Source organism: Thamnophis elegans, chromosome 5 (assembly GCF_009769535.1).
Source record: "Thamnophis elegans isolate rThaEle1 chromosome 5, rThaEle1.pri, whole genome shotgun sequence".
NCBI classification, from domain to species: Eukaryota; Metazoa; Chordata; class Lepidosauria; order Squamata; family Colubridae; genus Thamnophis; species Thamnophis elegans.
Window position 1 is genome coordinate 55,864,421 of NC_045545.1, and position 27,907 is coordinate 55,892,327.

Here is a 27,907-nt window from a genome sequence, read left to right on the forward strand (position 1 = left end):
GGGGGGGGGGATGAGGGGATCCCAGCAAGAAGGAACTCATAGAGTAGACTATGCCTATTATTATTTTTCTCTCTAGAAAATAATTTCACACTTCACAACTCCCCCTCCCCCTGTGTCCTCAGAAGGAATTTGGTGATCCAAAACTGAGGAATTGTGTGCCTTGCAGCAATGTCAGCAGATGCTGTTGCCATCCCAGAGAACATAAATGGTAACAGTTACAGCCAAGAAAGCAAGCCTTCAAATCTACGAGCGTCGGAGAAGAAGTGTTGTGAGTATTTGTGATTGATTTATGTTATTTTTTGGAAGAGAGAAAGATTCACTTAGGGTCATTTTGATCACAGTCTTGAACAGAGGAGTGATTTCTTTTTTGAGGCAAAACTGTTGATATCTGGAAACTAAGCTTCTTGGCATATTTAAATCCTGGTTCAGTACCTTTGGTCTCAATGTTTTCCATTTTACAAAATGCTTCTGCAAAATGAAGGTTTGCTGTCTTAAAACTGGGAGATCCTGTTTTGAATCAACATGTAGGTTGGGACTCCCATTGAGTGACTTCCAAGATAATCATTCATTTAAGATCATTCTTAATCTAAGAATGAAAAACATCATAGGTGAGATAAGACTCATGTAAACTGCTGAGTGAAAGCCAGTTTGGTATAGTGATTAAGGCAATCAGGCTAAAAAACAGAAGACCGTGAGTTGTAGTCCTCCCTTAGATCTAGAATGAAGCCAATTTGATGACTTTCAGACAGTCATTCTCACTGAACCCCAGGGAGCAGGTAATGAGAAACCACTTCTGAAAAAAAAACTTGCCAAGAAAATTGCAGGGACTGATACAGGCAGATATCAGAAGTCAAAAACTCTCAAAGCAGCAACCATATACAGGCTACTTGCATATGCCATGAAAGAAGGAGATGTTACTGGGTTAATGATGAATTTACTAGTATCATTTTGAAGGAATAACAAAGAGGAAACAGAATGGAAAACATTTACTTTTGAAGCTGCATGTCTGTGGAAATAGTTTCTTCCTGCTTTGAAGAGTTGTGCTCCTTTAGAATATTTGACGAAGCCTTTTTAATATACTGTGGAATTTAAGAATTTAAGGAGATTTTTTAAGGATTGTGACAAATGGGCAATATTATATTGAAAAAGTATGAATAGCCTGTTTTAGGATTTTTAATGTAGATTTTTCAGGAATTTAATATATCTCAATTGCTGTAGATCCTCTTGGAAAAAAGCTAGGGAAGAAGTAATGTGCTGGATGCTGATAAATCACAATGATTTATTAAACAGTGTATTAAACCCAGCTAAAATCAGAAAGGCTGTCTTCAGTTAACTATCTTGTAAAACAAATGCATAGCTGTCTTACAATTAGATGAAATGCTCACATTTCTTATTAGTAGATTTTTCTATGTTTTGGGATGTTTTTACTTTATATGTCAGTCAGTAGTTGGAAATAGTTTTACTTATTGGTATCAATTTATTTTTGCTAGGAGAGCAATAGTTTAACTAAATTGTATCTTGGATGCTCTTTCTCAAAGAATTTAAATGTCACTGGCTTGTTTTACTTCAAGAATCCTATCTTATTTGACATTTGAGTAGCAAAACAACATGGAGAATGACTCCCTGATTTCTTTTACTTGGGCTGTGTTTGATCTTCTCTCCTTGGTGCCAGCACCTCCAATAATGAACACATATGTCCCATTCCTCCAGCACCAGTAAAATAAATGCTTTCTTCTCCCCCTCCCCCTTTTTTGTGCTTCTCTCCTATTTTCTGTTTACTGATTATTTTCTGATGTGAAATAGATTAGATCTCCTTCTGCTCCTTCACCTTCTTTCTTTTTCCCATTCATCAGCTTACAGATCTATTTACCATCTATAACTTGTCTTTCATTTTGACTTTTAAGGAAAGAGACTTATTTCTTTTCTGGAATATAATGTAATTCTTAATTACTAACAGCTTGTATTGTGTCCTGCTTTACAATCTCTGTTATTCTGCACATCACTGTGAAGATCATATCTGCTGGTGAATATTTTTTTTTTGTAAGACTTGGATTTTATTGTTACTTTTTTAGTATTTTGAAGGCTGAAATTAGAAACAGCATTTCATTTTTCAACAAAGCATAATTTCAGCTAAGCTGCATTCCTCTTTTTCAATTGGTCACTTGTGGCTAGATAGTGTTCTATTGTCTTTAATATTTTAGAACTGTAGCACTAAAGCTAAATTTGCTTCATCCAAATCCTCCAAATAAGCCTTCAATAAACCTGTTGTCTCTGACAGTTCTTTGCTCATTTTATTAGCCTACTGTTTTTTGTTTTTATTTTTTACACCACAGATAAGAAAGTTACTTTGCTGAACATGAGTGAAAGGAAGACAAATTTCCCAACAAGATTTCCTTTCTTGAAACTTTCATTCTGGCTTTTATGAAGCTGACAATCTTATGTATCTAATTATTTTTTTTACAGTCTAATGTCTTTAAACTTAGTAAAAATGTTGCTAGGGCAAATAATTGCTATTTAGAAAAGAATTTATAAAATGAACAAGCTTACAGACAACCTCTTATTTTAGAGGCTAGTTGAACTTTAGAAACCAGTAAAGCAGCTTTAGATTTTAGTCAGAAATGGATTTAACCATATTATCTCTGTAAAATGTCAGCACCCATGCGATTTATTCAACTTCAGCAAGAATGGGCAATCCAGCTTTTAACTCAGTCTCAGCAAATTATCAGTTTAGATCTCTAGCAAGCTTGCTGGGCTGCAAAAAAGAGGGATTTGGCAGTGGAAGAATAGAAAAAGAAAAATGTTTTACCCTATGCAATAATATTTACAGGTATCTATACATGCCATACAGTTTTTCATTATATTATTCAGTGGACCCTGCAATGTTTGGAAGAATATCCATACTATGTGTCTGTTGCATATCTGTAATCATGCTCTCTTGTTCCCTACTCTGCTGGGCATAACAAAGTATACATATACATAAACACATGTCATCATATTACTCAATTTTGGGTTAAGCAACATTATGCAAAACACAGAAAAGGATAAGAAATAGAAACCAAGAAAATTTAAACAATTTTCCACCAACACCATCCATTATCTCTCCATATGTTTACGAATGTGTAATCCAAATTTTAAAAAAGGCCTTGTGGATTTTACTCCAGGGGGTGGTACTCAACTCTGTTTCAAAGACTCCAATGCTGTCCGAAGATTTTCTATGGTCATGTAGCCAGCATGAAATCGCAGAGTGCTATTACCTTCCCACCAAAGTAGTAACTACCTATCTATTTGCATTAGCATGCTTTCGAACTGCTGGATTGGCAAGAGCTGGGGTGAAGACAGCAGCTCACCTCCTTGCATAATGCTCGGGTCTTGAACCGGGACTATCAGCTTTCCAACTGACAAGCCAAGCTCAGTGTCTTAACCACAGGCATCGCATTGCCCTAAAAACATAATAGCATAACTTTTATTTTATTCATTTATTAATCACATTTAAATGGTTACCATCTCACAAAAGGTGACTCTGAGTAACACACAACAGTGTCTTAATTTAAATTATATATTTCTCTAAGAGACTTGTGATAAAAGTTAGTTTAACATTAGCCCAAGGGAAATCAAATATTTTTCAGTTTTTCATATTTATATTTTCAGGAGATCAGGGGTGAGTTCTGGCAGGCACTATTGCCGGTTCGTTCATGAGTGCGCTTTGCATGCATGCACATCACAATGCAATAAAAATAGTTCTGCGCATGCGCAGAAGCGAAAAACAAGATGGTGCTATCTGGAGAACCAGTTCAGGGGCATGGCAGGCCTGGGTCTCTGCCGGTTCCAGCAACCTAGGCCACCAAACCACTACTGGTTTGGCTGAACTGATTCGAACCGGTCGGAACCCATCACTGCAGGAGATATAATATTCTTTTCTACTCAAGTTTGAAAAACATTTTTCTTTAATTGGAAAATATTTTAAGGAAAAATATTATATCCAATTTGAACCCTTCATCATTGGCTCTTTTTATATGGCCAGCCACATTCATTAGCAACTACTGGAGTCCATAATGCCACGGTCCATTGATTGATTCTAGGAAAGGAACATAATATTTTGAAGTATGGACAGAAAATGGAATGTGAAAATTTTCAAGAATGTTTTTTATTTTTCAACTTTTAGAAACTATTAATTTGCTTCTCTCTCTTATTTTATAGCATGGGCCTCTTATATGACTAACTCACCAACTCTGATTGTAATGATTGGTCTTCCTGCAAGAGGCAAGACTTATGTATCCAAGAAATTAACTCGCTACCTCAACTGGATTGGAGTGCCTACAAAAGGTTCCTGAAGATTATTGTTATTGCTGCTCTTGTCATTTATAATATATTAATTGAATTAATTTAAAAAATCTGATTCTATCTTTAGTATGCAATTGGATAAGCTATATATCTATAGGAAGCTGACCAAACAGCTAGTCCGAGAGTTAGAGAAATGCAATCTTGTTTGATTGAATGTAATTAAAAGCTATTATCCAGACAGCTTTATCCAGGATAAATTGTTGATTATTCTAAACTGCTTTTTTGGCAACAATGTTAGCACCAAACCAAGAAGTTTTAAATAATATCACTTAAGAAATACAATATGAGCAGATATCATTTTCTTTCTCAATGTGTCTTTTAAGATATTCTTTGAAAATCCCACTGAGAACAGCATGTGTCTTTGTCAGTTGCTCATCTGGAATATATAATTAATAACAAGACTACTTTGCTTCTTTTCATAAGCTTCCAACAAACACAATATGAATTATGGTCAGATAATGCAGCATTAGTTATTTTAGTAGATGAGGTGTTAATCTTGTTCACCAAATATAGTTCTAGAAAAAAAGGGAAGAGAGGATATAAATAATTATAGAAATAGTTAGATACCAAATTAATTCTTATTTTATAGTCATTGGCCTTTAGTTTAAGATTTGGCTTTTAGTTTAAGATGAATAATGCACATTTCATCCACTGCAGAGTACCGCTGCAGAACATAGTAAAGCTTTTCAGATTTTGTTGCTTAATTGGAAGTTTACAGGTTCCAATTGACAGGATAGATAGGTTTTACATACAAAATGAGCTATAATTTAAAGCACACTTTTTATCAGAATTATATTTTAAAATATAGCACATTTTATGAATCAAGCTAAACATTTTTATTTTCTCCTCTTGAAATCAAACAACTTTAAATACTGAATTTTTCCAGCATCATGCACTTTACAGTGAGGGTTGAGTCATCACACTGTCCATTTTGCTAATGGGGAACTGACACTGAGATGTTCTCAAGAATTCATACCACAGGCAGTCCTCAGCTTATGACCACAATTGAGCCCCATTTTTTTGTTTCTAAGTGGGATAGTTATTAAGTGAGTTTTGCCCCATTTCATCAACCTTTCTTGCCACATTGTTAAGTGATTCATTGCTAAGTTGTTAAGTTAGTAGTGTGGCTATTAAGTAAATCTGATTCTCATTTGGCTTTGCTTGGAATAACATGACCCCGAGACACTGCAACCATCATAAATAGTTGCCAAGCATCTGAATTTTGATCACACGTCCACGGGAATTTTGCAGCAGTCGTAAGTGTGAAAATTATGTCACTTTTTTCAGTGCTGTTGTATCCTTGACAGTTCACTAAATGAAATGTTGTAAGTTGATGATTTGTATTTTATGGCTGAGGACCCGCAATGAATTATTGAGAACATAAATTCAGGTTTCCAATTCCAATGTTAATGCTTGCACAAGTTAAGAAATATGGTAACTTTTAACTGTAAATTTCAATTAAATTAATGACATCTAAATGGAAATAATTATAGTACAGACTTTAGCTTAATGCATATAGTTATTAAAATATATGTATTTTATGAGTACAATATAGTACATTGAAAAAGTTGTGTAATGAATATATTTGCTCAATTAGATAATACTTACTGTGGAACATTACTAACTAAATTTCCTGATTTTTAAAAAGTTTTTAATTTAGGGGTTTATCGTCGTGAAGCAGTTAGATCATATAAATCATATGATTTCTTCAGACATGATAATGAAGAAGCCATGAGGATTAGAAAGTAAGTTAACTACATGTTAAGTGTTTGCTAAATAATAAATATGCTTGAACCAATTCATATTGCTGATTATAGAGTTCAATAAGATACCGTATTTATCGGCGTATAACACGCAGTTTTAAAACTAAAATTCCAAGCTTAAACCCTGCCTGCGTGTTATACGCCGATACTCCGGGTGGCAGAAGCCCGGGACCCAGTCAAATTCGCTGCGCAAGGTGAAACGGCCGGCAGCAGCCCTGCTCTCCTGCTGCGGCTTCTGTTTCAATAGGGAAGAAAACTTCCTTTCGCTTCCCGGGCTTCTGCCGCCCGGCAGAAGCCCCGGGACCCAGTCAAATTCGGGAAGCGAAAGGAAGTTTTCTTCCCTACTGAAACAGAAGCCGCAGCAGGAGAGCGAGGCCAGCGTCCGTTTCAGTCGCTTCCCTTCTCCGTCTTGATTGCTGGAAGCAGTAACAAACGGCGCGTCCGCTCCGCATCGCCCTGACAACCACCCCAGCCGGCGGCTGCCAGGCCTCGCTGGAGTCAATTGCAAAGCTGCGTTCAGCGCTTTGAGGACCTGAGGCATCTTGGGAAATGTAGTTCCCTATCAGAAAGAATGGAGTAGCTGCGAATTTGTAACAACATAATATAACTTGGTGCTTCGCAGGTTACGAAAATCTCGTTTGATTTGCACACTGTTTTTTAAAAGTTAGATAAAGAAATTATGCTGTGAAAGCGACTAGATAGCCCCCCTCCCCTTCCTGTGTGTGAGAAAGGGAAGGAGAGGAAGGAAGGAGGGAGGGGGGAGGAAAAGAAGAAGGGAGGGGGGGAGAAGATGGAGGAGAAAAGATGGATGGAAGGAGAAAGAATGGAAGGAGAAGGAGGAAGATGGAAGAAGAAAGGAAGAAAAAGAAGAAGGGAGGGAGAAGGAAGGAGGTAGGAAGAAAAGGGGAAGAGAGGGAAAGAGCAGAAAGACAAAGAGGATGAAGTTGATAGGCAAGAGGAAGGGGGAAGGAAGGGAAAAAAGAGGGAGAGAGTGAAGATGAGGAAGAGGTTTTTGGTTTTCCAAAAAGCAGTGATTCTGATTAAGTTTTTTTGCTCAAAGAGGTGTTTTTTCATTTCATATTTGCCTTTTAAGAGGAGTTAATGTTATAATTCATGTTCTAATGTTATAAATTTTAATCCAACATTAAGTTCCGAGCTTCCAAGTCATTTATTTTTAATGAAAAAAATTTTTACTCAAATTTTTGTGTTAAAATGGGGGGTGCGTGTTATACGCCGGTGCGTGTTATACGCCGATAAATACGGTAATTTCAAATTTTGATGAAGATGCTCACTTTCTTAAAAATAGATCTACTGAATATTGTAAGTAATCAGGAATAGGTTTCCGCAATGATTATAATTTCTAAATCTTTGAATTTGCGGAAGGGGGGGGAGAAGCAAAGGGATTAAAAGAAAAAAAGATTCCTAAAATAGGGGATAAAATAAAAATATTTCAGCAAAAGAGAATAAAAGTTTCAAACATTGCTGAAATCATTGATAAAAAAGTCTCCCCATTCTGATATAAAATATATTTCTTTACTCTGCTTCTAATTTAGTGCTTCCAACTAACAATAAACTTTCCTAGTACAATTTCTATTTATTTATACTTAGTTATATATCCTGCGTTACTTTGTTAGCATGAAATTTCAAGGCTCTTTAGTTTGAAAAGCTTATGTTACAAAATGAATTTTCAGACAAAAATTTGTATTTATTTTCAATTATTTATATGCTGTGTATTTAAGTGATTCTAGGTGGCTTATAGCAAAAGTTCAAAAACAGTTCAATTAAGTATCTTGCATTTGATGAATAACAGATTTCAATTCTTTGAGTGAAGGTTTTACAGCTAGAAGCATATTTTGTTTTATTTTGCTTCCTTCCCTGGTTCCTTTTTGAGAAAAGCACATCCTTGTAGGGATAATGGAATATTCTGAACCCAGAGAGGAATAAAATATGTAGAAAAAGTAGACAATGTTAAAAATATAGCTTCAGTGAATCAGTGCTCAGGACCCAGTATTTTATTCAGTATTTAGAGGTTAGAGGTTATTCTTTTTTCTTTAGATTAATTCAGGGTTAAATGTAGGTCATGATCAAGAATTGAGAGTCACAACCAAAGGTGGGAAGAGTTACAAGTTTTATTTAAAACTAAGCAGGTTTGTGTACTATCCAAAACCCAGAACACAAAAACTGACTCTCACTTTCTGTGTACAGAGGAAGCAGTGAGCAAAGCCTGGCGTACCAGAGATGTTGCATTAGCTTCCAAAAGACTTCTGAGTACAATTGAAAGGACTGGTTTTAAGCAATAATCCCCCTTATGGCTTGATAATTAGGTAGAATCCCCTTTTTTCAGGTGGAATCAATCTTTATATTTTAATTGTCCCAAATGGGATTCTTGATCGCATCTCTGATATGAGGTCGTGGGGTCGGGGAGAAATAATGTATGTTACAGAATAACAGAACAGCCTAGCTGAGGAGATCCAAATGACATCTTCCTCGGTAGGGGGAGTTAAGAGTTAACTTTCCTGTGGAGCCTTTAATGGATGAAGAAGGGGTTTAGGAAGTATGGGTTGGCTTTATTATCTTTATGAACTACGAAGTGTTTTTAAAACTGCTGTAAGTTTATGTGGCGTATAATATATTAAAATCAGATACCAATCTGAACAATATTAATTATTTAGTGTTATGATTTATTATTAAGTTTTATGTTCTATTATTTAGAATCAGAAGATATATTCATAATTTTAGGAGATTGCAGTCCAGGTAGTTCTTGACATTCAATTGTTCATTTAATGGTAGATTGAAGTTATGATGGCTTTGGAAAAAGTGACTTACAACCTGTCTTCCTAATTACAATAATTGTGCCCACGTTGATATAATTGCAATTTGAGTACTTGCCAACTGGCTCACATTTATAACTGTTACAGCATCTTAGGGTTAAGTGATTGTGATTTGTGATCTTCCCAGTGTGATTCACTTAACAACCAAGTGTTTCATTTAACAGCTGCAGTAAAAATGGTCATCAAATTGGGTCCAGTCTAGTCACATGATGATTCTGTTAACTACTGCATCACTCAGTGACCAAAACTCTGGCCCCAATTGTGGATATATGTTGAGGAATACCTATATTGCAAAGGTTGAGAACCTCTGGGTTAACGATGAGCCTTACTCAGGAAAACCTGGGTCTTAGTTGTCCCATAGGTGTTTTTTCCAAGAGGCAACTGGACTTTCTGGTTTTTCTTTGAAGATGTATCACTTCTCATCCAAGAAGCTTCTTAGAATGGATGACTAGAATCTCCATCTTAGTTCTTTTGGGAGTAGCTCTTCAAATTAACAAGCAACCATACTTCAACAAGTCACACTTTGTATTCTTCATTTTAGTGTTTCCTCCTCATATAGCTCTGGGGAAGTCCTTCAGCCTCAAAGTTCAGAAATGAATAGGATCTATTGCTAACAGGGCAAAGAAAAAAGGGGGACTGGGAGATGCACCTGACATAGCACTTAATATTTCAAATACGTCAATGATTCAATATCTTTTATTTATGGCAGAACTTGAGAACTTGAGATTTATATCTCATTTAAGATGTAAAGACAGTTTGTTGTTGATTTCAAAACATACAAAAAACAATGGAGAGAAAAATGCATTGTCTTAGACTGCAGCAAGAAGAAAGTGGGATGGGAAGAGTTCAAAGGAACATTTTCCTCTCAGGCCTTTCACATTCTCAAAAGCTCTGTGCTTCCTGGTAACTTTTAGATACAGAAATCTGCAAGCATTGCAATATATCCAATTACTATATAGCTCAGAAAAGCAGAAACTTGGGTATGTTACAAAACATCCTGTTTCAGCAAAGAGAGAAGCAAGTGGAGTGTGTGGTGATATGGAAAGCCAAAATTAAAGGTTTCTGTAGTTTCTTTTGGTTTGTGCAGTTCCAAGCCACGTAGACTGCTAGAACTGATTCAAACCACTACCATAAATCAACATCTCTAATCACTTAAGGCCAGAAATGATGAGCTCGTGTATTTCTAGAGGCTGGTGGCTTGCTGCAGAAAAATAATGATTGATTTAAACTGAAATGTTGATCACAGCACAGCCTTCCACGCACCATAGTCTGTTCTTGTGTATTATGCTGAGATAGTTATTGGGTATGTCACATATTATGTCATGTTATGGAATGATTTAGTTTGCTTTGTGAGAAGAAATCTTAATTTGTCTTTGATTCTTTGGAGGCAGTATTAAACCTAACACATAGGTTGTTGGAGGTTTTCTAGTCCACCCCCTTGTTGAAGCAGGAGAACCCATACCATATTGAACAAATTGATATCTAATCTCTTTTTTAAAACCTGTACTGATGGAGCATCGACAACTTCTGGAGGAAATCCATTCCACTAATCAATTGTTCTCACTGCCAGGAAATGTGACAGTTTCTGATTGTGTGACAGAATAATGTTAACACACACACAGAGAGAGGGAGAGAGAGGGAGAGAAAGAGAGAGAGAGAGAGAGATGGCATGGCATGGCATCCTTGGCATCTTCAAAGCGCAACATTCACTTGGTATTAAATTATTGCCTTCAGCTGAAAAATAGGCAACCTCAAATGCTTTGGGCTTTAGCCTGCAGACCAAAGTCCTTTCTCCTCCTTGAACACCTGACTCTCATCCAGTTGTCAGCCATAGTTGTTCTCCAACTATGTCTCTAGATTTGTCTGTATGTGGCCTCTTGCCTTCAAAAGTGAAGGGCCATCCAAGGGCAAAATAATGGAGTTTTCCACTTTCTTCCCTCTCTTTGAAGGAAACTTGAAAACGAAGAGGAAATGAATGATGTCAAGGGATGTGGCTCCTAAGGAATAGTCTTTCTATTTCAAAGTCCTGCCCTTGTTGTCAGCATAGCTGATTAACTCCTATTTTGTTTATTAAATTTGTATCTAACTTGTATTATTTTTACAAATAACCTAAAGCAGCGAACATATTCCTCCACCTATTTTCTTTACAACCACAACCCTGTGAGGTGAGTTGGGCAGAGAGAGAGTGATTGGCCCAAGATCTCCCAGTTGGCTTTGTTTCCAAAGCAGAACTCAAGGTCTCCCAGTTTCTAGCCTAGTGCCTTAATCACTAACCAAACTGGCTCTCTTTAATATCTTTATGAGAAGCAACCACAATGTCAGAGAAAGACTTCTTCAATATTCATTCATCACATCTTATAAAAGCAGCTGCTCGTAAATATAGTATCTGCTGTTTCACATTGTCCTGCTGATGCTGATAAGAGGGTGTAGATTTTTAAAACTTGCATATATGCATATAATATTTTGATTAATCCTACCTCTCAACCTCTTTTTTTCTTATTCATTGTTATATATATTTAATATTAAGCATAATTTAATTTGTTTTTTTCTCCTCACAATTTAAATAGACTTTATTTTAGATTACAATTGCTTAGTTCCACCACTAGATGGCATACATTCTTTTCTTTGCTGTTCATCGTTAGGTTTTATCATGTCCATGGTGAATGGTCTTTAAATTTGTGAATTAGATAGTTTAGAAATTTCATTGATCCTGTTTGTGTTTTGTCAGGGTTACCTGAATCTTAATTTCAATTGTGTTGTGAATGAGCAAGATAAAATTATAACAATGAAACTGATTGATTACTTTGGATGGTTTGAGTTCTCATTAAATTATCCTATCCTATCCTATCCTATCCTATCCTTTCCTTTCCTTTCCCTTCCCTTCCCTTTCCTTCCTTCCTTCCTTCCTTCCTTCCTTCCTTCCTTCCTTCCTTCCTTCCTTCCTTCCTTTTTTTCAGACAATGTGCCTTGGTGGCCCTTGAAGATGTGAAACTTTATCTCATGGAAGAGTCTGGCCAGATTGCTGTAAGTGCACACTTGATCATTGGGACGTAATGCTGCAAAAATGGAAAATCTGGCTTTCCAGATACTGTTAAATTACAACTCACAGCACCCTCAACTTTGGCCTCTCTGGCTAATTTATAATTCAGCAACTTCTGAAGGATTCTGAAGAGATGCTCAGAGCACTAAATCTAATTTTTAAAAAGAAGTATTGGCCAAGCATCAGCTGTGGATTTGCTAGGATGGTAAGACCTGGAACAGCCCAGGTGTGCCAGATGCTGAAGCCAGATTTAATTGTAGAATTTTCTCTCCTTGCAGGCATGCAGATAGTCCTCAGCTTATGACCACAATTGGAACCAGAACTTCTATCACTAATCAATGCACTTATTATATGAGTTGCACTTGATTTTATCACCTTTTCTGTGCAATTGTTAAGTGAATTACCACTTTGGTTTTGTGAATCCAGCTTCCCATACTGATGTTGCTTGTCAGAAATCCCCTGTGAAGGTCCCAAATGCTAACCATACACACCCTAGGATGCTGCAAATGCCATAAATACATGCTGGTTGCCAAGTGTCTAAATTTTGATCTGCTAACCATGAGGATCTGGGATGGTCATAAGTGCAGGTACCCATGATAAGTCGCTTCCAACATGATCCATCTCTCTTTTCTGCTTTTTGTTCAGGTCTTTGATGCAACCAACACAACACGAGAAAGACGGGATATGATTTTAGCTTTTGCCAAAGAACATTCTTTTAAGGTGATTATTTTGTTGCAAAATGTCTATGGAGATTCTCAGTCATCCAGGTCATGGAGGTTGTGCTTTTTTTCCCAAAAGGCAACTGGACTTTGTTTTTTCCTTGAAGACATTTCACTTCTCATCTATGAAGCTTCTTCAGAGAGGAAGGGGGGAAAAGTCTAGTTGCTTTTTGGAAAAAAACTGTTTGGGGACATTTTGTTGCAACTTTGCTCTAGTGTAAAGTCAGAGACAAATGCAAATGACAATCATGACTTCAGGATGCTGCAAATGGGCATTTGTCTTTGGCTTTAACTTTGGCTTGCTAAATGAAAAGCTACTTTTGCCATAGGCAATCTCACGTGCCCATTTGTAGATTTCTGAAAATAAACAAACTTTGTTACTTCTACAACATAAAAAGTACCTTAGTTTCATCAACCTTTTTTCTATTCAGCTTACTTGATGTCCAGCATTCAGTCATATTTGACGAAGTAGCGAAGACAAATTCCAACAAAAAATTAACCAGTCTTTTCCAAAACGTATGCTGTGCTATGCCTGTGAGTCACCAAGCAGCCCTAAATTGATCATACAGGAATTTTTGTAAATATCTTCCAAATATATTGCTATGTATTTTTAATGGTACATTATTGGCCAATTAAATATACAGATGATGAAATGATGTAATAGTTGTTTGGATTTTTATCATATTTTAAAAAGTTCCATTTGGTCACATTGTGTTAGTTGAAAATCCTCACCTTCTAGTCAAAGGTGAACTTTGGTTCGGTTTCAAAAATCCTTGGAAGAAACCAGTTCATGCAATTTGTCCCTTTTCTTGCAGTCTGCAAGATGGAAGAGAAGGGGAAAAGGATGAGAGAGAAAATAGAGAAAAGAGAAAGAGAGAGACAGAGACAGAGACACAAAGAGAAAGAAGATAGTACTATAAAGATAGGACATCACCCATTTGTGGTCTGGTTCCACTCACCGTTTTATTTGACCTCCCACATCTTGGTATGCAATGCAGCCATGAAAGAATTATTTCTGCAGAAAGACAGTTCTTGACAAAAAACTTTCTTATCCTGACTCAAGAATGTTTGTATTTTACAAAATAAAATTCATTTTTCCTTTTGTAGGTTTTTTTTGTGGAGTCTGTCTGTGATGACCCCGAAGTCATTGCTGCCAATATATTGGTTAGTGTTTTACATTCTTTACCTTTGTTATGCTCAGTCATTGCTTCTGGAGAAAGAATTAGCATCATTGTCACCAGGGTTGGGTTTCACATGATTTTACTGTGCATGCGCAATAGCCTATAAATAGGTCTGCGCATGCGCAGAACATTTTAAAAAGGTCAAAAAAAGATCTTGCGGCATCCGGATAACCGGTTCGGGGATGTGGCGACCATGGCATCCCTACCAGTTCGGAGACCCAGTCGCCATTTCTACTACTGGTTCCACCAAACCGGTGCGAACCGGTAGGAACACACCTCTGATTGGAGCATGTTTAAACTTAGGCTCTATAGCCAGAGTTAGAAAGCATACCTGTACACTAAAATCGGTGCATTATTTCTTTAAAAAATCATTTCTATTCCAAAATGGTCAAAACTCTCTATACCTTGTTAAAAGATAATATTTATAAAAAGTAGTTTATTAAAAGTAGAGCTTATCACCACTGTTTATTTCTTTATGTGTATATAAAGTTTCTGTAGAGATAGAGTTTATCTTTCAAAGCACTCATTTTTTGATTGCACCAGGATGTTAAAGTCTCCAGTCCAGATTACCCAGAAAGAAACCGAGAGAATGTGATGGAAGATTTTCTGAAGAGAATAGAATGTTATAAAGTCACCTATCAACCCCTTGATCCAGTTGATTATGACAAGTAAGAGGCACAGCAAAGGAATCATGGGAATTCTTGATCATAGGCTTGGATCCAGGACACACCAACGGAAGACCAGGCAGAGGTGACTTTTCTGAAGACCTTCCCTGAAAAGCCTCTTCCTGAATAGGTTTGGCTTGTGACAGGGGAAGATAAGGTCTTCCTTATAAACCTGATGAAATTCAAATGGAGGATTATTCTGGAATCACTCCACCCAATTTTTCAGTTACATTTGTTTCGTTCTAAACTCCCTGTGCCTTAGTCCACCTTAAAGAATGCTTCAGCATTCCAAACTTCAGAAGAGACTGGTCAGTGAGTTTGCCAGGGGAAAAAATAATTTGAAAAGTCACCTCCTACCATATCTCATTCCATTGATACTTCTCTGGATCATGGTTACTGCATGTGTTTGGAGTAGAAATGGAGTGGAAGAACAGATGGAAGGATATTATGATTTCTGGAAGGATATTGTAGAAAATAGTGGAGAATTCAGAGATTTTATGCATGCAAGGGCTATTTTTTCTTACTTATTAAGGACAGAAATAACTTCTAGTATAAGAATCAGGTTTTGTAACATCTATTTTGGTTTGGGACTGGTGCAAGAATCCCTTCTCCTTTTTAGCAATATTATTATATTATTTAGAAATAATTTTTAAAATACTTAAATATTTTTAATCATTAGTATACTTTAAAAAGTATCTCAGAGATACTTTTATATATCTGAAAATACTTGCCAAAATATAATGGTTTTTTATTCCTCATGATTTCATAGAAATAAGCTTTTAACTTTCTGCTTTCCAATATATTTCTACTACTACCTTGTCACTTCTCATTCACAGTTATTGCTTTGTGTTTGTGTGTGTGTGTGTGTGAGAGAGAGAGAGAGAGGGAGGGAGGGAGGGAGGGAGGGAGGGAGGGAGAGGGAGAGAGAGGGAGAGAGAGGGAGAGAGAGAGAGAGAGAGAGAGAGAGAGAGAGAGAGGCTGCACGTTAAATTTGATCTCCAAAAGCTGCTTTGGACTAGTGGAAAATGAAAAATGCAGCTGTATCTTTTCCTTACATTCTGCAGCTGTTGTGCAAGCCCAATGCTATGAGCAGGTACTATATTCATCTCCAGCATCTTTGAAACATCTTTTGGAGACTTAATCCTAAGTATTGCCCAGATCTAATATCTAATTAAAAACTGGTTCTCATATCCATCTATTTTATGCATCAGCCTTTTACCTTTTTTTCTTTACCTTTCTCTCCCTTAGTTACAAAAACAAACATTGAATAATTATGTGATGGCTTGATACCTAATGATTTCTGGTATTTTTTTAAATTACAGAGACCGTTCTTTCATAAAAGTTATCAATGTTGGGCAGCGCTTTCTGGTCAACCGGATCCAAGACTACATCCAAAGTAAAATTGTCTATTATCTCATGAATATTCACATTCAGCCACGCACAATTTATCTCTGTAGACATGGAGAAAGTGAATGCAACCTTATTAGAAAGATAGGTGGAGATTCGGGCCTGTCAACACGTGGGAAACAGGTATGGTCTAATTCACAGGAAGTTTGCACATTTGTAGGGCACTGCTGTGTTTTGGATTCAAGGCAAAAAGGCAGTCAGAGCACACACATTTTAGTTGTTAACAACTCCTTAAGCGTAACATGTTTTCTGCACACATTGCTTTAATGAATTACAAGCAGGAGCTACATGAATTTGCATACTGACAGCTAAATTAAGACTGATTTTCTGCCCACATTTACTTTTAGTTCAGCTGAAGAAATACATACTCAAAACAACAAATGTTACCTTCTAAATTTTTTGCTGGAAGAATAGTTCAATTTACTGTACAAAATAGTATTCTGAGAATACCCATAGACATCATCACCTTATTTCATTAAAACTTTTTTTTTTAAAGATACAAATGTGTTTTAAATAAATTGAATGGAATAAAATAAAATATTTCTTTAGCATTTATACCTTAAATTTCCTCTGTGATATCCTCCTTCCCTAATCATTTTACTGTAAAAAAATTGTAATTACTCAAAGTAACCGACTCCTTGGAACCTTACTAGTATACTTCTAATATAAATCAGAAATCATAGTAATCACAAAAACTCTGTAAGTTGCATAGAACCATTTATAATGGAAATATGCTTACATATAATTGTACAACCCATTGTTTGATATGTTATTTTTAGATAATGGATTGCAACCAAGTTACCTTTTCTTAATGGAAGGTTTTTTTCATGCCCTGTTACAGCCCAGTGTACTTCTCCAAAATTGGCCTGTAACATGGGAGAATTCTACATGGTGGTACACTGACAGAAGCTTCTCTTGGATCAAAAAACTTTATATTACAGTTGGAATTGTAGCATAGCAGTTGGAAACAAAAAAAGGAATATGACCATTGTATACAATACAATAAAAATGGCAAATTTTATATTGAACTTTGTGATGATAAAATTTTAGCGGTGTAGGAGAGTTTAGCGGGAGAGTTGCTTTCTACAGCTTCCAAATCGCTGTACCCAATGCCACCTTAAATTTTTGTCCTCCTAATGTAGACAGTACCAAAGACAAGTTGCTTATCTTTGTAATATGCAAGGGGAAATCTTAATCATACTATATTATTTTATAGTTTGCTGAGGCTTTGAAAAGGTTTATCAAAGAGCAGGAGATTATGGATCTGAAAGTTTGGACTAGCCAGTTGAAAAGAACCATCCAAACAGCAGAAGCCTTAGGAGTGCCGTACGAGCAATGGAAGATACTGAATGAAATTGATGCAGTGAGTAGAATGGAAGAAAAGTTAAAAGGATAGTGATGATGTAGCTTCAAGTAACCTTCGTTGCCATAAAGATAAGCTATATACAATTTCATCTATCCGTCTGTCTGTCTACACCTCTCTCTCTCTCTCTCTCTCTCTTTCTCTCTCTCTCCCTCCCTCCAGCCCTTTCATAAATTAAATTCAAAAATAAATCCCATTTCAAAAAGAAAATTATGTCTGCAGTCAAGAAGCACTTTTTATCAATATATCAGGTTCAGTATTGTCAAGCTCTTTCCAAGCTTCTGAAATAATAGATGGTGTAATATGCTTGGTATCATGTTTGTAGAAATGTAAGTCTTGGAAAAGACAAACTGCTTAAGTTCAATTAAATTCAGTTGATTTCTGCTCTTAATTTTCTAGGGAGTATGTGAAGAAATGACATACGAAGAGATTCAGAGAAAATACCCAGAAGAGTTTGCACTTCGAGATCAAGAAAAGTACCTTTACCGCTATCCTGGAGGAGAAGTGTGTTTTTTAATCATTGCTGTAGTAAACTAAATATTACCACTTTCATTTGATAGAGTTGGAAGTGTATTCAGTATGTTGCAACAATACTCCTCAAACATATTTTAAAGTTAAAAAAGAACTACAATAAAGAATTCTCCTGGGGCTGATTGAGAAATGGCATAATAAACATTTTGGGGCAGAAACACAGCAAGTCTTAGATGCTTTCAAAATTCTTATTCTTATCCTCAAATTCTTAACTTCTGATACAGTGTTAGATTTTGAAATCTGAAACGCTATCACAGCCTTCTGAATCATCTAAATTATGCAATTATACCCACTGAAAGATTTTTAGGCATTATAGTATGGGTGTCAAACTCACCGCATCATGTTGCCATCACATGACATTTCACAACATTTTCCTCATTCACGGAGCTGGGGTGGGTATGGCCAGCGTTTGACGCATCTGGCCCATGGGCCACCAGTTTGACACTCCTGCATTATAGTGATGCCAATAAAGAATAAGAAAGTTCTTCATTTAGAAATCTTGCCTCTACTTCTCAAATCAAAATAAATCATGTAAGCTATGTTAAATTTTCCAAGAGATATCCATGATATCTCATAATATATAGATAAAATATAATAAATAGTCAACTAGGTAGAAAACATATTTGGGTACTTTAAAAAGTTCCATATATTGGAAACTTCCCTCTTTTTGATTAATATTTTTCTTGGGCTTTTTTAGTCTTACCAAGACTTGGTCCAGCGCTTGGAACCTGTAATTATGGAACTGGAACGTCAAGAGAATGTCTTAGTTATTTCTCACCAGGCGGTTATGAGGTGTTTATTGGCCTATTTTCTTGACAAGAGTGCAGGTAAAAAAACCTTTTCTTTTTATAGCTAATGGAAATAAGGCAGTGATTGTCTAGAATAGAGGTGAGCAGTTTATTTGTAGTTCCTTCTCTTTAGATCCCCAATTTACTTAATTGAAATTGATCATCATAGCTTGCCATACAATTTCAGTTTGTAGTTCTTTTCTTCTAGCAACTCTTTGAGGGAACTTTGTTTTTTTTTATGTTGATTTTTTTAATGTCATATTTTCTGAACAGCTTCCTTTTAAACATTGCCTTACCTACTTTTACCTGACCACTCCAACCACCACTGCTATGCTACCTTAATCTAGTAAAACCAAACTGTATATAGCCTTCAACTACCAAGAAGTTTCTCTTCCTTAATAGGAAACAATTTATTAACTACATAAGATAATACATGCATAATTAGTAACCACATCAGTTTAATAAATAACAATAGTGATAGAAGCCATGAGAATAGATTTCGTTCAGAACTGCAATGTGTAAGGGGAGGATATTTTCCTTTTTGCCAGATGAAACTCAGTCTTCACATTCACACATGCTCTTACCCACCCACCCACCCAGTTTATAAAGCTGCCATGGTTACTAAAATAAATTCAGTTTCATATAGTTGATTATTTTCCAGACTAGATATGACTGTCCTGCCTAAAGTTATTGACATTATGGGCACTTTCAAAACATACATATTCACATTCAGTGATTTTTACTGATATTGGAGCCAGTAATCTCTATGTGTGGAGGTGAGGATGTGATTCTGTAATAAATGTGCAGTAAAGGCAAGTGTGAAATTATTGTTTGACCAGGTTTTATTGCAATTTTGTTTTGTTTTTTATATTGATTATTTCTCTATGTTCTTTAAATGTTACTCAATATTATTGGGTTAATATACTTGCTACATTAACCATCCCCAGTCTAGTATAGTCTAGATATCTTGGACTAACATTTCCAGAATTCTTAGCTGTCTTGCTAAGTGCCTTAGATGTGGTGCATGTCTTATGTCCGTATTTCAAAATGTGCATATGTGGCATCATAATCCAGAGTCCAGCCCCTTTTGAATATTTATCAATGTTGCAGGCATAATTGAGAATGTAAAATCTATGACTATGATGCAGATTTTGACACAAACACACACACACACTCCATCCAGCTGAAGGATATCCAGTTGAGGAAACCATACTATTGTGTAGAAGACCTATGTATTATAATATATCATCTTAGGAAGTAGTATCTAACAGCCAATGTTGTCTAGATTACGCTTGATCAATGCTTCAATATAACACTTCCATGGAATATCATGACTGTAAGTGTTATCGGGAAATGTAAAAGTATTCTCAGAAAGCAATAGCAAACAACTTCCATATTGCCATCAGCAAAGCTACCTAGATCTGTCCATTGACTAGAAAGAAATTTTCTTTAGATAATTTCAAAGAATCACCATTACATAATTGGTTTGTGGTAATTAGATGGAGTGCCATGTTGAAATTGTTAAATTTCTGCACAGCAGAATATTTAGAATATTCAAAAAATTTGAGAGAATATAGTTGTATTGCCTCTATTCTGTACCCCAATTCTAATACTAACATTATCTGAGTGTCACTCTTCAGAGCCTGCAGGTTTGTTCATTAATTAAGTTCCTGCTGAATCAAAATATACTGTGTGTTTTATATTATCCAGTACATCTGTTTAACTTTTATTACTTTATCTTAGATGAATTGCCTTATTTAAGATGTCCTCTACATACCATCTTTAAGCTTACACCAGTTGCTTATGGCAAGTATTTATTTGTTTATGTGGGAACATGAAAGAGAAAAGCAGTAATACAAATATCTATTTATATTGTCACTTGTTTCATTATTTTAGGTATCTTCTACTTTTTGAATCAATAAAACGTAATTAGTTTTATATATATATATATATATATGTATGTATGTATGTATGTATGTATGTATGTATGTATGTATATGTATATGTATATGTATATGTATATGTATATATATATATATGTATGGTATATGTGTGGCTTTTACCCATCTTAATTTCCCTGAATCATGATACTTTTCCTGATAAAACATGATAAATTAAATCAATAATAAGCTACATTAAATGTGACTTGTTGTGGAATAGCTAATTAAATAATTACAGTGAGACCTATGTCTTCCATCTATATGTCTAATTCTTGCCTACTTTGGCATAGTCCTTGGAGTCTGATACATATATTGTGTGTGTGTGTGTATTCATTTCTCTGATGATATTATAGTACTTCAATTCCAAAAATGGTGCCTAAAGTTCCTTATATTTTCATATTTTATGAAGGCTGTAAATTAGAAATGATTTCTCTGAATGTTGAAGCTGTAGATACCCACCGGGACAAGCCATCTACAGTGGTATGTACTAAAAAAACATTTCTGCTATAATTCCTCTATCGTCTTATCTCTTTTATATTTCATTTCTGACTTAGTCATAGTCAACCTTAGATAACTCTCAAGAAAGGGAAAGATGAAAAGAGTACTGTATTTATAATGTGTTTTTCATTTCTTTTGTTCTCCCCAAATCTGTGGGAAAACAGGTTTTCATGAATATAGAGAGAAACCATGCAATAAATTCATAAAATTTAGTTTATGCTGATCAATTTTTGGTGACAGTTTGGGGACAGCTACATTGGACATATTAAATAGTCCATGAAATGCAGACTTAAAAAACATGAAAAGATTATTAGGAGAGTCAGTTTAACTGAACACTGCTCACAAGGGCCAAAACAGAAAACAGATTCAGGAAATATTAGCATTTTGATATAGTATAACATAAAATTTTCAGAATTACTAGAAAGGCGATAGAAATTCATATCTGAATATTTTAAATAGGGAAGAAGTCTGTCAGCAATCACCTTCATAACAATTGATTAATCAGTGACTGATCAAAGGCATTGCTTCATTTTGAACATGAGCAGATCAAGATACAACATCTATATCCAAGTTTAATTTCAGATCCACTCTGAAGAACTGTGTAGCTTCATTGTAAAAGTTATAGAAAACATATTGCAAATGCTTCATTTCTGAGAAGAAACTGCCAAGACTTTATTCTGTTTGCAAATATTGGCTTCGGCAGATGTTCAAAATGGTTCTGTGTAGTGATGAAGGCCCATGTGAAGCACCCTTCATGATGCTGTGTGAAACAGTGGCCCCACCTCTAAGAGTCATGTGGTTTCACTTTACAAAAGAAGTTTCTGTGTAGGTGCTGCATTTGTACAGAAGTCTCTCTGACTCTTCTATTAATCTATTGCAAGCAGCAGGAGAGGTTTCTGTACAAGGTCAACATATGTAAAAAAAAAAAAAATCAAGTTACCAAAATTTGCAGAGAAGACCTTGTAGAGATGAAAAGTGCCCTATAAAAGGGAATAGACAAGTGCTTTGTCAATAAAAAGAAAAGTTACTTCTTCCAGCTTTAGCAAATATGTCATTTCACATGCACAGTAAGGTAGAATATGTTTTTGTTTTTTTGTGATTGTGCTTTCCAAAAATCAATCTTCCCAAGCTGTAGTTTCACTTCTTTTTCTCTGAGTTCTTTGCCAGATTGCACGTGGCAATACTGTCTGATTTCATATTAATTACACTCCTGCATGTCAGATCAAATATCCCATACCATAATATTTCTTTGGCTTTGTTTACATTATTAGCATAATCTTTTATCTGATAATATATAGAGAAAGATGCAATTGCTTTGACACTCCCAGCAAATGTAACATCTTTTAGTATTTATCTCTCTTTGATATTAAGTATAAAAACAATACTGACATTCTGTTTAAACATAGCTTCCTATTTTCTGGTTAGGCCTTTAATAACTCATATTTAGGCCCATCCCAACAATGTTGTGTGACTTGTCCAACAAACCAAGATTAAAACAAACCGACTTAGTGCAATGTATAAACATATGGGAAGGAGTATGTAACTTGGTGGTGAGAGAAAATCATTCTGCAGATTCTTGGAAATACTTTTATTGAAATGAATACCACTAATGCCACTAACTTGCAAATATGCATTTCTATTAATTCATGCAAATGAATGGTATTTCACATATGTGCTTTGAATCTTTTTCAATTAATTGGTAATGTTCTAGATAGCAGCATGTAACTGTCCTTGGCAGATGGTCACAAAGCAAAATTAGTGCTAGCTAGTTTTTGGAAGGAACAGCAGTGAAATACCTGGGCTGCAAGGTAAATCAGCAACTTGAAAGGGAAAATCCCAAACAAAGGAAGAGCAATCCACTTCTGTATTATTGTAAGGAAAACAAGGTCCATATATTCTCCAGTGGTCAAGGTCAACTGAAAGAAGATAATTTTAATTTAATGCTCTTGATTAGATATCTACTTTCCAATATACTTTTATTTCTACATTTCAAAGCTTTAAGCTCTGTCATATAATGCTATTGATAGAAAAAGAATACCTTCACTTTTTTCATAATCTTGGGGGGGGGGGGGACGACTGTTGACTTGAGAATTGAACTGCAAAAATGTGGAGGCCACAACAATAATAATTTCTATTTTAAAAACTGACTGAAATTTCCTAGTAATTTAGTCACAAGATATAGTATAGCCGTGGAAAATATTTGTGTTCTTATGCAATGAACCTCTTGGGAAATTTTCCCCATCTGTACTGTCATAGGGTGTGGAGGATTTAGTCATACATCCTACCCACTCAGGAATCTAGAGGACCACAGGAAGCAATAAAATCTCACTTCATTCTTCTAAACTATAAATTATTTCTTCATAGGCTGCAACAGTAGATACTGTACAAATTCTTATGCAATACCAATATATATTTTTCCTGTATGTATTAGGAAAAAACTAAAATATGAGCTTAAAAGTCTGAGTGTATGAGAATACCCATTCTGCTGAGCAGAAGTGGGCACTAGATAACAATCTTATATCAGAAATAATATACAAAACAGTGGTGTTGATGAGAAAGATTTAAACTGACAAAACTGGAAAAGGAAAATTATCCTTTCCTTCTGTAATCCCCCATGTACTTTTAATACTTGCTCTGCTGTATCTCCCAGGCTACAGAACAGCTGTTAATGGTACTTAAGAGAGGGAGAGAAATAATCTGTCTATGCATCCTTGAATTTCATCCAATTCTTTGCATGCTACGGATATTATTTTAGCTGTGTCTAGCATGGAATACATTACTTACATATCCTGTGCTCTATTTCTAATTCCTAATCAATTTTCTCAACTGCTAACTTGCTGTGAGTTAATCTGTAGAAAGCGACACCTTTCCCCAGTTTTTCGTAAGAAAAGCAAAATCTGAACATATTTTTTTCTCTATTTTAAAAACGAAGCATTTGTATCCATATTGCAACATTTAAAAGCTGCTAAAATGACCAAACTCCTACTAAAATAGTTAAATGTCATGATCAATAGGTACATTTGGTGTAATAAAGGGCCTGAAAGCTACTACTAAAAAAAGTATTATGTGAAAGAGAGTTTCAACAGTTACTTTTCAAAAGGCCCTCTCCACCGAACTGTTAAAGCTCTTTGTTTTGAAAGGTAGATAAGACCTTCAGCACTGATCAAGTGGAGGCAGCTTAATGCTGATAAAGTTCATATAGTGTTTTAAAAAGCAAAACTCACAATGTAAATTTTACCTGAAAACATACTTGTGGACAATATAGATGGTATAATAGAGGTATCGCATATTACAACTGTATCTTAAAAATGATCATTGTGTACCAATTGCAATGTCAGAATGATCACATTATATAATGCTACTGTAGCATAGTTTACTGAAACAAAATTCCTCTGGTGTCAAAGTTCCCTTAGTTATGCAAATCAAAATGTGTATTTTAAAACAAAAGCTGAAATTACAGAATTTATGTGGAAAAAAAATATTTCTACCTATTGAGACTCGTACAAGCGGCAGTTAATATGTAAGTAGTTTTTTGTCATGCTTAATTTTTTTCCACTGCAATCATTTATCAGAAACAAATTTTCCTAGTCATTTTTTCTGTGTTAAAAAATATGAATTTCTTGCTGAACATTATGTTTTAATTTGGAAATTAATGAATGAATGAATGAATGAATGAATCTTTTAAAAGACAGAATCTTCTCTGTTTGCAATAATTGCAATGAATACATAGGCAACATGGGATACTTTCTATTTTTAGGTAAGAGCCGAGGTGGCGCAGTGGTTAGAGTGCAGCACTGCAGGCTACTTCAGCTGACTGCAGTTCTGCAGTTTGGCTGTTCAAATCTCACCGGGTCAAGGTTGACTCAGCCTTCCATCCTTCTGAGGTGGGAAAAATGAGGACCCGGATTGTTGGGGGCGATATGCTGACTCTGTAAACCGCTTAGAGAGGGCTGAAAGCCCTATGAAGCGGTATATGTCTAACTGCTATTGCTAACTGCTATTTTTTAACACACTGTTGCAGAAGCTTTATAGTTAAGAGCAGGCAAAATTAGTTCCTTACTCCATTATGATTTCCCTCCTTTGGTTTACTGAAGGGTGAACAACTGTCACTTCTTTAAAATTCAGCTGCTGAAGGCTCTAGAGATTGTAGCAGTGACATTATCAGGAAAGGAAGGAAGAGATTTGTAAAGGTTATGTTGGCAGAACAGGAATAATTCTCAGCCAGGCAAAATCTTTATGTAAACAAGGAAAAGTGTACCCAGCAATCAAGGCTGGGAAAAGAATAACAAGAAATGCATTAACTGAAAAGCAGAGGAAAAGGTTTAGTAGGTACGCAGTGCACCTTTTTCTGTTTGTTTTCATTGTGCTTTCATGCCAGACAGTTTTGTGCTTTTATTAATCTGAGTCTTGTGTGCCTCAAGACTGGCTCTCCCAGAATGTGTCTGTGTCTGTCTGTGTGTGTGAGTGTGTGCCCATGTGTTATATAGTTTTAGATACTATATTAGCTGCTGACCAGTAGGAGGCACTAAATGATTGGACAAAACTGGACAGAAGCTAATATGACTTCTAAAGATCTAAGATTTAAACCCAGGGTTGACATATAATTGAGACTAAGTTTGATCTGCCTTCTACAGAACTCAATATCTGGGTATACATTACTTTTGCAATAAATTAACTAGCTCTATTGAGCCTGAGGAGCTTCTGAGTGTGGGGATGTTGTTTCTGGAAAGTTGACATTTACTGTTAGACCTACCATAGTATGAAGTTTGGCAGGATTGCACCTATTGACCCAAGTATGCTTGGGAGGAGGGTAAATAAAATGTTGGTGTTTCATTCTCTCAGGATGTTAAAACTTAAGTATTTTTATGCTTTTTATTTGAATAAGAAGAAAAGTCGCATCATATGTTTTGGTAGTGTGGCCAGATGTGGTTCAGGAGTGGATAAGATTGTGGATCTTTAGTAATGTATATGGCAAAATCTCTTTGGCCCCAGAGGACATGGGATGAAATTAGCTTGGGTCCAATGGTGACTTATGCATCAAATTTTTGCCTATTTCCTTTGCCTCCTAAAGTCATTTGCTGTTGTTCCATATTGTTACATGGCTTCCCAAGTCTGTCAGATCAGCTTTATGGGGCTGAGCATGGGGAGTTTAGTGGATAAAAGGGTGGGCTCAGAAAAACTCCAGTTATTGTACCTCGCTCACACAGGTACGATACTTGTACACCAGCACTCTTGGATACAACTCATATTCACATTTCTCAGATGTCCTAGGAAGCAGGATTTTAATTATCACATTGTGGGCAGAGGTTATGGTGGAGGGGGTGGAGACATCTGGATGGATAGCCTGGCATCAGAAACAGTCAGTGCCATTGTTTTTGCTTTGTGAGTTAGTTTCTCATTCTTATGGTGTCCTCCATTTTTAATCAGAATAACCTTCCAAAGAGCCAAACCCCTGTAAGGATGAGAAGGAACAGCTTTACACCACTAGCCAGTCCGGACACAGTAAAACGGCCTCGCAATTACAGTGTTGGGAGTCAACCTCTCAACCCGGCAGGATCCCTGCTGTTCCAGGAGGCTCAAGATCAACAAAAGCTTCAAGAGAGTGTTCAGGCGGTAATATCCTAAATCTCTACTCCAATTTGTACCACTGCCGAAGCAAACAAGAAAAAGAAAGGCAGTTAAAGAGTGCCTGCAATTGTGGGGTTTAACAACATAGAACCATTTCTTATGTCTTAAAAGCTACTAAAAGTTTAATCAACTGGGTATAAATTGTGCAACGAAATTAGGCAATTTTCAGTCCAAATCTCTTGAAGTCTACAAAATTAAGGAAAGCTGAACTGAAACTGCTATGATAGGCCAGGCTCCAGTAAACAACCATTTTGTTTTTTTGTTTTTTTTGTTATTACTGTTCATCAATCTATCCTATCTATCTATCTATCTATCTATCTATCTATCTATCTATCTATCTATCTATCTATCCATCCACCCACCCACCCATCCATCCATCCATCCATCCATCCATCCATCCACCCCCCCACACACACATACCCTCATCCATCCATCCATCCATCCATCCATCCATCCATCTTTCTATCTATCTATAACACGCTGCCATAATTCCTTTCTAGCTGCGTCTGTACATCAGATGGATGTTCTTCTGAAGCCTTTTTGTAGTGTAACTTAATAAAATGTGATTTTGTAAGAGAAAGTAGACTTTTAAAGATTAGTACAAAGGAATGTATGGGGCTGGTACTGTTTTTATTTGAAAAAAAGGTATTTTCCTTTTTTTAAAGTCTTGAGTCTTGAGGATTACACTTGAATATTACTCCTATGTAACAATTTAAGTTTATCAATAAAAATAATAACAGTAATAATGTATTATCTTTTATTTCTTCTTCATTTTTAACGTCAAAAAGAAAAGGGATGTTAAAGTGAATCTCTAGGATGCATAGGGTTAATAATAATAGAAACGTAGACAGTATTCTACACAGTACGCATATGAAATACACTGTACGTTGCACATACCGCATTTTGCACTCATTTGGGGGGAAAGAGATGGTTTTCATTCTCTTTCCATATGCTATCTTCCTTTTTTCCCCTTCTTTTTATTTTTTGGTTGCTTATTCTGATTTCCAAGAACTGAAGCTTGAGCTTCTCCTGTGCTATTTTCTTTCTTTGCAGCTTCAGATGGAAAGTCCTTACATGTGAGTATCATTAAGAACAGCTTACATGTCTCATATGTTTTTGATTAACAGACATTTTCCAAGAAAAGAAGAGAACTTTAGAAGAAAAGTTTACATAAAGAGAAAGTACTGTATGAAATCATCTTAGTGAAAATTA

The 27,907-nt window shown here is 35.8% G+C and overlaps 1 protein-coding gene across 1 annotated transcript; it reads left to right on the plus strand.

Annotated features, from left to right (window-relative positions):
• The first annotated feature begins 131 nt into the window (after positions 1-131).
• On the plus strand, positions 132-27,907 carry PFKFB2 (6-phosphofructo-2-kinase/fructose-2,6-biphosphatase 2). Its single transcript, XM_032217966.1, has 15 exons — positions 132-268; positions 4,198-4,323; positions 5,990-6,086; positions 11,893-11,959; positions 12,621-12,695; positions 13,802-13,858; positions 14,419-14,543; positions 15,863-16,070; positions 17,164-17,310; positions 17,710-17,814; positions 18,539-18,668; positions 20,373-20,435; positions 20,979-21,049; positions 26,495-26,680; positions 27,749-27,907. The coding sequence occupies exons 1-15, from the start codon at positions 169-171 to the stop codon at positions 27,773-27,775; spliced, it is 1,584 nt and encodes a 527-aa protein (XP_032073857.1). The 5' UTR covers positions 132-168; the 3' UTR covers positions 27,776-27,907.